This window comes from Zonotrichia leucophrys, unplaced genomic scaffold (genome assembly GCF_028769735.1).
Source record: "Zonotrichia leucophrys gambelii isolate GWCS_2022_RI unplaced genomic scaffold, RI_Zleu_2.0 Scaffold_513_36118, whole genome shotgun sequence".
NCBI classification, from domain to species: domain Eukaryota; kingdom Metazoa; phylum Chordata; class Aves; order Passeriformes; family Passerellidae; genus Zonotrichia; species Zonotrichia leucophrys.
The window spans coordinates 4,310-16,380 of record NW_026992718.1 but is presented as its reverse complement, the minus strand read 5'-3'; the positions used below and the strand labels follow the sequence as shown (position 1 = coordinate 16,380).

Here is a 12,071-nt window from a genome sequence, read left to right as displayed (position 1 = left end):
GCTGCTTCCTTTACTTTCTCAAGTGTTTCTGCAGGAATTGCAGCAGCTTGGACTGAGGGAGAAGACCACTGGCCTTCACCACAGAGGTGGTCAAGGGTAATAGGGTTACCATTGTTGTCTTTTGCTGTGTTTGGATCAGCCTGTAAGCTTGGGAGAGCATCTTTTAGCAGTTGTTTCAATGCTGATTCCCATAATTTGAATTCCGTGGATGTCATGAGACTTGAAAACAGTTGTTTTAAATCATGTGGAACCACAATAGTCCTACTTAATTCAGAATTTAAAAGGCCACGGAAATATGGACTGTGTGGACCATATTCTTTATGAGATTTACAGATCTCTTTAATCAATTGTCGTCCAAAAGAACTCCAATTAGCAGTTGGGGCTGCTCCTGCTTGAGCTGCAGGCTGAAACGTAACAGGAGCCAGTGACAACATGGCACCATGCATTGGGTCTGCTGTCCCCTGCTCTGTATCCCTTGAATCAGAAGCATTGGGATCACAGCTACAGGTCTGGGGACAGGCAGTGGGTGTGTCCCCACCGTGGGAACCCGGGGAGGGGGCGGGGAAAGGGAGCCGGCAAGGGGCGGGGAAACCGTGGGAACAAGGGGCGGGGTCAAGGGGCTGGCAGGGGGCGGGGATACCGTGGGAACAGGGGGCGGGGTCACCTGGTGACATCACGTCAGCAGACGCTCCCTGGGAGGAGTAGAGGGGTGGAGCTGAGGGTACTGCAGGAAAGGCGGGGGGAGGGGGGAAGGTGTCACGAGGAACAGGAGGAGAGGGGGATGGGGCAAGAATTTTGGGATGTTTAAGAGGATTTTGGGAAGAAGAAGACCAGGTTTGGGAAGATGCCACGTGGCACCCACCATCTTGTGCAGGCCCTAGGGACTGGGGGCCATTTTGGACATCACTGCTCTCCGAAAAGCTAACACGTGCTCGGGATTTTAGAGGAGGGGATTGGGAAAGACACGCAGCCTGGCCAGGGCTTTGTGAACAAAACAACTCAGGTATTCTTGCACTCTCTGGGAGCTGACTTCCCAATGAGTTTGCACTCTTTAAAATACCAAGTTTTGGGGAAAGAGGTTTAGGGGTTTTAGAGGGAGAGGGAGGAACAGGGAGAGCAGAGGCACATGGCTTTACATCTGGCTTTTTCTCAATTTCCTTTTGTTTGAGCAATGCTGTTCGAATTTGTAAACTCCAGAACACAAATTTAGCTGAGGGTGATTTGCCAGATTGTCCTAAGGTTATCAATTCATTCCCAACTTTATCCCAGAATTGAATATTGTGGATTTCTTCAGGGGAAATGTTTGGGAACTGCAGAAAAAGCCATCTTATAAACTGTTTCAATTTTCCTTTAGAGAATTTCACATTACTCTTGATTAAAATGCTAACAATATCATAATACACTCCCCTTTGTACAATGCTAAGTTTGGAACCCATGTTAAAAAGCAAAGTACTTAATCCCGCCTGACCAAAAACAAAGCTAAAATCAGCTACCAATTTCTAAAAAAAACACAGATAGAAAGCGATAACGAGCAGACAAAAGCTTCACAATGCAGCTGTATATACTGCTTTTAAAATTCCCGGGCAGCAGCAGCAGGGCACGCCCTGCCGAGCCAAGGCAAAAACAAAGCCTCCCCGCGGTGGAATGCAGCTCCCCCGCGGAGCAGAGGCAGCAGCCATTCCACGTGGCAGCCGAAACCGGGACGCTCCCCCCCCGCCGCCGCGTGTGCAGAGCACTCCCAACCCCGCAGGTCCCCCGGCCACGTGGAAAGAGACCCCCCCTCCCCCGCAAAGAGAAAGAGAAAGAGAGTCTCCTAGCACGTGTCTGAGCACGCTGCTGAGCCGGGGGGGAAGGGCAGAGAGCGATCCCGCTCCGGCGCGAATTCTAAAAAACAGTGAAACACGCAGCAGGAAAGCTAACACTAGAACCCTATGAATTCTCGTCTGTGGGGCTGCGCAGCCAAAAATGCAAAGGCAAAAAAGGAACAGAACTCGCGGCAGAGTCTGTTTTTGAGCTTCTGCTCTCCCGAAAGCAGAGATACTCACGTGAAATGGAAGCTGTAGGCTGGGTCTAGGCAGGCAGGTCTCCACCGGAAAAGGACCTCTCTCTGGGTGCAAGAGAGGCTGCCCTTTTCTCCCTCTGGAAAATTTGCTCACCACAATGAAGCAGGGCTTTCCAAAGGTGCCGAACAGTCCACGAAACTTTTTCTGGGAGTATTCCCAAAGTCTCTAGCTGGGAGTCTTGAAGCCAGGCTCCTTTCAGCTGGATGCACGGCTGGCAGAAACTTCTCTGAGGTACTGCGAGTCCGTTTTCGGGCTGCAGAGTCGAGCCACCCACAGGGACGCCAATATATTGGAATATGTATCCCAATATAACCAGTTAGATGGTGCCCAGGCCAGTTCTGACCTTCGCTGCTGGGCCACAGGCAGCACTGCGGTGTTTTACCCCAGAGATACCTTGGCTGGCGGCAGAGTGCAGCGGGGCACAAGACAGGACTCCGTTCTCCTCAGGAGAGAGCTTCTGGCGATGGTAGAGAGAAAGGGAATGGATTCTGCTAGAAGGTAGCCAGATGTTTATTCCAAGAGTACAGAGGTCTGCACTGGGCCACTGCTGGTAACAGAATGCCGGCCGCATGGTCTCATTAACTTTATAAGCTCGGGGACAGGGGAAGGAGAGGGGACAGGTGAGCTACAAACCAGGTGAAGGGGGCAGGGTCTCAAGGGAGGATGACTCTTAGACAGGCCAATGACCCCCAGGCCTGAGAAGCATCCTTTGAAATCGACGAATCACACGACGCCTTGCTGGTATGTTAGCCTGATTGACAGGGCACACTCAGCGAGGGGCGAGGGGGAAGGGAGAAGGTAAAACCGGACATTGCAACACACCACAACAGCAGGGGAGAAGAACTACAAGCCCTCCCTGGAGGTCAACAACAAAAAAACTGAAAAGGGAGCGCCCGCCTGCCAGGCGTGCAGACACAAAAAGAGCAGGCCAAGAGAATAAGGGTAGCAAAACAAATCAAGCGCGCGATAATATTAACATTTGTGTAAGTGAAGCAGGTGCTTCAAAGACCAAGTCTGCTAGTCCACTGTTGAAGGTGAAACAAAATAACCTTTGTTATGATTTAAGTGATTCTGTATTAACCACATCTTCTGTCAATGAGCCTTACAGGTTGCAGCTGACAGAGTCACTCCACCTGAAGGACACTGACTGGCATTTTGTCTCTGTAAATCCTGAACAGAAGGGTACTTGGAACCAAATTCGTTGTAAGTACATCGTCATTGGGGACACCAAACACACACCACAAGAGATCGAAATTGCTCTGGGAATGACCACATCAGATCCCAAGCAATTTGTTCTCGGCCTGCACTGTTTCCACCCACCCCTGTTTCTTCCCAAGGGACAAATTGTTGCACAAGCTATCCCTGTACCATCTTTACCTGAAAGTACTGAAAAACAAGGGCCCACAGTTGCCTGGGTCCAAGTTATTGGGAAAGATAAACCCAATTGTGGTACAATGTTAGTGGGGGTGGGGAGTCTAAACGCATTGAGATGCTTGTAGACACAGGTGCAGACTGCACAGTGATTCCAGTACAAGACTGGCCAGCACACTGGCCTTTGCAAAATGTTGCTGGTCACCTTCGAGGTGTAGGAGGTCTGCAATTGGCAAAACAATCCAAAAGCATTATTCAATTCGAGGGTCCAAACGGACAATTGGCAAATATCCGTCCATTTGTGTTAGATTATTCAGAACCTTTGTTAGGGAGAGATTTAATGGCCCAGTGGGGTGTCACAATTGATATTCCAGACTCTCCACAGCATTTTTGTGCAGCAGTCATTGAACAACAGCGCCCCACCCAAAAACTGAAGTGGAAAACAGACGAACCAGTTGATGTGAAACAGTGGCCACTCAGTAAACAAAAAATAAAAGTGCTTGAAGAACTAGTAGAAGAGCAACTAAAAAAGGGCCACATTGTGGAGACCATGTCCCCATGGAACTCTCCAGTGTTTGTCATCCAAAAAGCTGACAAAAAGAGATGGCGACTTCTTCACGACCTCTGACAAATTAATAATGTAATTGAAGATATGGGTTCTCCCCAACCTGGTATGCCATCCCCAACAATGCTTCCCCAAGATTGGAAATTAGCTGTTATTGATATTAAAGATTGTTTTTTCCAAATCCCATTGCACCCTGATGATGCACCGCGTTTGGCATTCTCTGTCCCTTCTATCAATTCAGAAGCTCCTATGAAAAGGTACCATTGGACCGTTCTTCCTCAGGGATTAAAGGTATCTCCAGCTATCTGCCAGTGGTGTGTCTCTTCCCTGCTTTCCCCAGTGCGTGCAGCCGCAGAGAAGGCCATCATCTATCATTATATGGATGATATCCTTGTGTGTGCCCCCAATGATGATTTACTCACACATGCGCTTGACCTAACGATCGATGCATTGATTGTTGCAGGGTTCGAGCTCCAGGAAAAGAAAATTCAAAAGATGCCACCTTGGAAGTATTTGGGCTTAGAAATTGGAAATAGGACCATTGTTCCTCAAAAACTAGAAATCAATCCAAGGATCAAGACCCTTGCGGATGTCCACAAGTTGTGTGGGTCCTTGAATTGGGTAAGACCATGGCTTGGTCTGACTAATGAAGACCTTGCCCCTCTTTTCAATTTATTGAAAGGGGGAGAGGACCCAGGTGCTCCTAGGTCTATTACCCCAGAGGCACGGAAAGCTCTAGAAAAGGTTCAGATTGCAATGTCCACAAGACAGGCCCACCAATGCCGGCCTGATCTGCCATTCAAATTTATCATCCTAGGCAAGTTGCCACACCTCCATGGAATTATTTTCCAGTGGGAGGAAAAACAAACACCTAAGGCAAAGGACACACCAAAAAAGGACCGGGACCAGAGGGACTCTCTCTTGATCATAGAATGGGTTTTCCTCAGTCACAAAAGGTCCAAGAGACTGACAAAGCCTCAGGAGCTGATAGCAGAACTGATCCGAAAAGCAAGGAACCGGATCAGGGAGTTAGCAGGATGTGATTTTAAGTGCATTCACATTCCAGTTGAGTTAAAATCAGGTCAAAATACTATGAAAATACTGGAACAATTGTTTCAAGAAAATGAAGTGTTGCAGTTTGCTCTGGATTCCTACTCAGGACAATTTTCGGTAGCACGGCCCGCTTGCAAATTGTTTGAACAAGATGTTCAATTTACTTTAAAATTAAGAACTGCTCTAAGTAGGAGACCTTTAAAAAGGGCTCTAACTGTCTTTACAGATGCGTCCGGGAGGTCCCACAAGTCTGTTATGACTTGGAAAGATCCTCAAACCCAGCAGTGGGAGACGGACATTGCTGAGGTGGAAGGTTCACCTCAGGTTGCTGAATTGGCTGCAGTTGTTAGGGCTTTTGAAAGGTTCTCAGAACCATTTAATCTGATTACAGACTCTGCATACGTGGCAGGAGTAGTATCCAGAGCAGATCAAGCAATACTGCAAGATGTATCTAACATTGCACTTTTTGAATTGCTCTCAAAACTGGTAAAGTTAGTCACTCACCGAGAGCAACCCTTTTATGTGATGCATGTCAGGTCACACACTGACTTGCCAGGGTTTATCGCTGAAGGCAACAGAAGGGCAGATGCTCTTGCTGCACCTGCAGTGATGGCCACTCTCCCAAATGTTTTTGAACAGGCAAAAATCAGCCACCAGCTTTTCCACCAAAATGCACCTGGCCTGGTTCGCCAGTTTAACATCACTCGAGAACAGGCCAAAGCGATTGTGGCCACGTGCCCAAATTGCCAACAACATGCACTCCCTACAGTGAGTACGGGAGCAAACCCAAGGGGACTGAACAGTTGTGAACTGTGGCAAACAGATGTAACACACATACAGGCTTTTGGACGGCAGAAATATGTTCATGTTAGTGTAGATACCTTTTCTGGAGCGGTCTATGCTTCTGCCCACACAGGAGAGTCATCTATTGATGCTATTAAGCACCTCTTACAGGCTTTTTCTTTCATGGGCATCCCCAAGGAGCTGAAAACTGATAATGGGCCTGCTTATAAATCCAAGGAATTCAGGAGCTTCCTGCAGCAATGGGGAGTAGAGCACAAAACTGGCATCCCCTACTCCCCTACAGGTCAAGCCATTGTAGAAAGAACTCACCGTGATATTAAAAGGGTCCTGGACCAGCAACAACAGGTTTTGAAGGTGGAACCTCCCCACATCCGGTTATCCAGGGCGCTATTCACAATAAATTTTCTGAATTGTTCTTTTGACAGCCTGAACCCTCCCATCCTACGCCACTTTGGGGGAACAGTCACAGGTTGATGAAAGAAAAACCTCCAGTTTTAGTAAAGGACCCTGAGACTTGGAAAATGGTGGGACCTTACAAATTGGTTACTTGGGGACGTGGATACGCCTGTGTGTCCACCCCCTCTGGTTTAAGGTGGGTTCCTTCCAAATGGGTAAAGCCCTATGTTCCCAAAGTCTCAGAGAAATCTGCAGAAGCACCCCAGGTTGCTCACGCTGCCTGGAGAAGAAAACGCCGTGCACGTTCTCTGGAGGAAATTCCATTTAAGCCTCCTATCTGGAATAGTTTGTAATATATGTTTGTCTCAAGTTTTTGTACCAGTTTAGATCCCACTGTTCGTGTGTAGCCTCGAGACGTCATGAGACTGACCCTGCTTCTCGTCCTACTCGTGATGATCCCACCTGCAATCTCCTACATAGTACCGCAGCCCAAACCACATATGGACTACCTCGATAAAGGTTCTCAGACATCAACAGAGAAACTGACAACGAGCTGAATGGACTTTTCAATGGCTGGGGACTCTCGGGCTGGTTGGGATCTATTCTGAAAACTGTAATTTTAGTGCTGTTTATTTTAGTTGTAGTTATTGTAGTTTTTAGCATTGTTTTTGGAGTAATCAGACGCATGGTTCTCAAGTTAATCTCAAGCTCATCTCCCCCTCCTGAGGTCTACCATTTGGAAGCCCTCAGTGCTCCAGTGGATGACCTGGAAGCCTCAGTAGAATCATTCTGCACCATAAACACAGTCCTCTTCTTTTTAAACAAAACTAGGGGGAGATGTTGTGGTGTGTTGCAATATCCTGTTTTACCTTCTCCCTTCCCCCTCGCCCCTCGCTGAGTGTGCCCTGTCAATCAGGCTAACATACCAGCAAGGCGTCGTGTGATAGGTGTCCCTAGTCTCTTGAGACCCTGCCCCTTCACCTGGTTGGTGACTCACCTGTCCCCTCCCCTTCCCCTGTCCTGAGCTTAAAATGTTAATGAGACCATGCGGCCTGCATTCTGTTACCAGCAGTGGCCCAGTGCAGACGCCTCTGCACCAATGGAATAAACATCTGGCTACCTTCTAGCAGAATCCATTCCCTTTCTCTCTACCATCGCCAGAAGCTCTCTCCTGAGGAGAACGGAGTCCTGTCTTGTGCCCCGCTGCACTCTGCCGCCAGCCAAGGTATCTCTGGGGTAAAACACCGCAGTGCTGCCTCTGGCCCAGCAGCGAAGGTCAGAACTGGCCTAGGCACCATCTAACTGGTTATATTGGGATACATATTCCAATACCCCTGCCCATGATGAAGGCAACCGGAACGACCACTGAAATGATCCTCAAAAGAGAAGTCTCCGCCCACGCTCCGCCTACACCACGCCTCCTATGAATATGCATGCAAGGCCATGATTATGCATGTGATATGATGTAACCTTGCACCCAAAACTGTATAAAAGGCTTGCTTTTGTTACGAGATACTCAGAAATCCCTTTTGTGATTTCTCCGACGCGTCGTAATAAAATACCTCCTGTCTATGTTGACTTAATTTGAGTCTCTTAGGCAGTTATTCTCGCCTTTTGGGGCAAAATTCAGCATCAATGCTGAGAAGTGCCTGGGGCAGAATCATTGCCAACCTCTGGCTGCAGGACAATGCGGCTGCAGCTCCTGGAGCCATCTCCTAAAGCTGGAACATCCAACGCCTACAGACTCTGTGAGTACATTCTCTGATTGTCTCTAGTGCAGAGCAGCCAGGGGTGGCCAGGGCTGTCCTGCAGCCTAGGGTGATGTGCTGGGGCAGGGACTCTGCTGCCTGCCAGGGACAGCTCTCAGACAGCCCTGTTAGCTGCTCCCAGCACTGGGGGAGAAGATCTGGGTAGGAGGAGACAGCTGGTAGGGCATGGAAGTGTTCTTGTTGTGTGGTGAGGACGCTGCATTGTTAAGGACTGCTGCCAGCAAGACATTTAACTCCAGAGTATTTCTTGGCAGATTACAGAATGAGCAAAGCACAGCAGGGGCTATATAAAAGGGAAGAATCTTACTTTATTAGTCTACTGCTCTGGGTTGTCTGGATGGGAAATGGCCCATAAATATTCATCTCTCTATTCAGGCTGAAAAAATAAAAAAGAAATCGCTCAGATCTGAATACACCAGGCAGTGACAGCAATACAGGCAGCATCAGCATCATTTTTCCAGCTTCTTCAGGGTTGCTCTGATGTTGCATCTGATCAGAGCCTGCAAAAGCAGAGCTACCCCTGTGTTGCCTTCTGATACAAGGCAGGCGGCCTGGTTTCAGGAAGCAGCACGGCGACCCTCTTCCCCAGGGTCGCTCGGGCCTAAGAAACAAGCGGACACCAATATGGTGGAGGATCAAAGGCCTTTATTCTCTCTTCTCGTGGGGTTTTATAATCTAGGGGGCTTCTACGTCAGGTGGGGGTCTGTCTTTACCATCTATGGTTAGTAGGCAATGGAAAGTTACTTGGGCAAGTGGAAAGTTACTGAAAACTGGTTCAGGGGACTACATTCCTATGTTAATTTTCTTATCTAAGGGGGCAGGGGCCCTGTCTTCCCGTAACATCACGAGATCTTCCGAACGCCAGGCCCTATCTGCTACACCCCTGGGCAGTGCCTGTGCTGCGAGGGGTCTGCAGGGCAGAGCTGAGCCCCCAGGGCTGGGCTGGGCTCTGGCAGGACTGGCAGGGCGCAGCCCTGGGCACAGGGAGCAGCTGCTGGCAGGGCAAGCTCCAGGCAGCAGAGCCCTGGGCAGGCAGTGGGGGGGAAGTGCCCCCAAGCTGTGCTGTGATATTTGAAATTCTCCACAAACATAACTTTTGCATTATTACTTTTTTACAGAGTCCCATTTCCTGAGGCAGCAAATGTCCAACAGCAGCTCCATCAGGCACTTCCTCCTGCTGGCATTGGCAGACACGCAGCAGCTGCAGCTCCTGCACTTCTGCCTCTTGCTGGGCATCTCCCTGGCTGCCCTCCTGGGCAACGGCCTCATCATCAGCGCCATAGCCTGCGGCCACCACCTGCACACGCCCATGTTCTTCTTCCTGCTCAACCTGGCCCTCAGCGACCTGGGCATGATCTGCACCACTGTCCCCAAAGCCATGCACAATTCCCTCTGGGACACCAGGAACATCTCCTACTCCGGATGTGCTGCTCAGGTGTTTCTGTTTCTCTTCTTCATTGGAACAGAGCTTTTCCTCCTGACCATCATGTGCTACGACTGCTACGTGTCCATCTGCAAACCCCTGCACTACGGGACCCTCCTGGGCAGCAGAGCTTGTGCCCACATGGCAGCAGCTGCCTGGGCCAGTGCCTTTCTCAATGCTCTGCTGCACACAGCCAATACATTTTCCCTGCCCCTGTGCCATGGCAATGCCCTGGGACAGCTCTTCTGTGAAATCCCACACATCCTCAAGCTCTCCTGCTCACACTACAAACTCAGAGAACTTGGTCTCATTGTGGTTAGTGCCTCTTTAGTATTTGGCTGTTTTATGTTCACTGTTTTCTCCTACGTGCAGATCTTCAGGGCTGTGCTGAGGATCCCCTCTGAGCAGGGACGGCACAAAGCCTTTTCCACCTGCCTCCCTCACCTGGCTGTGCTCTCCCTGTTTGTCAGCACTGCAGCGTTTGCCTATCTGAAGCCTCCCTCCATCTCCTCCCCATCCCTTGATCTGACAGTTTCAGTTCTGTACTCGGTGGTGCCTCCAGCACTGAACCCCCTCATCTACAGCCTGAGGAACCAGGAGCTCAATGATGCCCTGAGGAAAATTATGACTGGATGATTTCTAAAGCAACCAATTGCCGGTTTCCTTCTGCATAGTTTTTGGAATGGAACTCGTGACAGGTCCAACAGGCCAGCCCAGGTCTTTGGTAGTGTTCAATGGGGGTTTCTCTCATAAAAATATCCTCAATAAATTTTTTAATCACCCCCATCAAATTCAATGTCCACCTCTTGAATTTGACCTAGAAGCTCTGTAAACCAGGGATTGTGCTATTGCTACATTTGAAGAAAATAAACTACCTTGCAGTTCCTGTTTTATCTGGAATTCCAACTCTGTGAGACCATCAGGAAGTTAGAGAGGAGAAAGAGAAAAGAGTCCCAGCAGAGCAGCATGGCCAGGGAGCAGCAGGGATTGGTCCTTTCAGAGCTGCTCTGCACCATTCCACCTGGTCCTTGCCAGCCCTGCTGTGGCTGTAAGACCGTAGTGCTCTGGCAGCTTGGTCACTGTCCTGCTGCGTGTCCCTGCTGTGGCCACAGGCAGGGCCAGGCCATGGGCACTGCTGGGACACAGCTGGGCTCCAGCACAGCAGCTCCAGCAGCAAAGGGCATCTCCTGAGGGCAGGGCAGGGAGGCTTTGCTCCCCTCCAGAGCTCCTGTCAGCAGTGTGCTCCAGGAATGCCCTGGCACAGCAGAGCCCAGTGCCTGGGGCAGGGGGGGTGTGTACAGGGGGGCTCACAGCAGTGTCCTGGCACAGCCAGAGCTCCTGGCATGGACCTGAGGCAGCAGCAGAGCAGGGCCTGGGCTGTGTCTTTGTTCTGGGGCAGCCTGGGAAGGTGCCCCAGGGCAATTGTCCCACACCAGCCCCTGCAACCACCATTGCCAGCACTGGCCTCTCCCCACCTGCACGAGGTTGTTTGTCCCTGCATGGAGGGACACCAAGTGACCAGGCCAGCAGGCCATGTTTGCTCTGCACTGAGGAGATCTCAGCAGTGCATTGTGTGTGTGTGGGGAGATGAACCCCAGTGAGCACAAACACCATCAGCAGCACCCAGGGGTGGCACAATTCAAGTGGCACAAACAGTGCCTTGAGGCCACTTCACTCTGAGAGTAATGTCCTCTGGGAAAACACCTGAATTCTTTGCTGGGTTGTGGTGAGGACTGCATAGAGAGAAATATCCCAGACAGGGAGGAACCAGGAAAAAATGCTCAGGGCAGCCATGGACTGCACAGAGAGGCATTGTATAGAGTGAGGGTCTGTGGGGAGAAATCAGAGCTGCCTCCCTTCTGAAGCAGTCCAGGGACCTGGACAGGGCTGTGCTGTGTTGTGGGCACTGACCTGGAACTGAGGGGTGTGGAAAAGGCCTTTGGTGTCAGGGCTGTTGAGAAGGCTGGGCAGTTTCACTGTGGGACCTCTCTCAACCCCCTTGGAAAGGCCAGAGCCATCCCAGAGGGTCCTGGGCACTTGGGAAGGGCAGACATGGAACCAGTCTGAACACAGGGCAGGGAGGGGCACTGGGAGAGTCACAGCCTGCTCAGGCTCAGCAGGGAAGGGGATGTGGCAAATCCTCCTGCAGCCATTCCAGGCACTGGCAGGACAGGGCAGGGACTGCAGAACCCACATGGGAGGGAAAAGAAGGGGATGTTGTGTGCCCAGACTTCAGCCAGGCCTGGGACAGGGTCTGCTGTGGTCTCCTCAGAGCCAGACTGGAGAGAGCTGGGCTGAAGGAGTGGAACATGGGCTGGGTGGGAATTTGGCTGAACAATGAGGGTCAAATGTCATCCATGGTTCAGAGTCTTCTTGGCAGCCACGCCCTGGTGACATCCCTCAGTGACCAGCCCTTGGCCACTATTCGGGAACATTTCTATTGTCTCTAAAACAGCATGAAATTAACTTTCAATTACTTTGTGGATGCTGCCAAATTGCAGGGAGTCTGTGACTGAACTCATCCAGTTAATGGTGACTGCAAAATATAATTGGGCAAGATGACTGAGTTGGGTAAATTTGTCTTGCCATCAGGTGGCAAGCAAGCTACAAGAAAGGGCAGAAAAAAC

At 50.3% G+C, this 12,071-nt stretch overlaps 1 protein-coding gene across 1 annotated transcript; it reads left to right on the top strand.

Moving 5' to 3' along the window:
• The first annotated feature begins 9,162 nt into the window (after positions 1 to 9,162).
• On the top strand, positions 9,163 to 10,080 carry LOC135441783 (olfactory receptor 14J1-like). Its single transcript, XM_064701333.1, has one exon. It carries the CDS (start codon positions 9,163 to 9,165, stop codon positions 10,078 to 10,080), a length of 918 nt encoding a protein of 305 aa, XP_064557403.1.
• Positions 10,081 to 12,071: the final 1,991 nt, after the last annotated feature.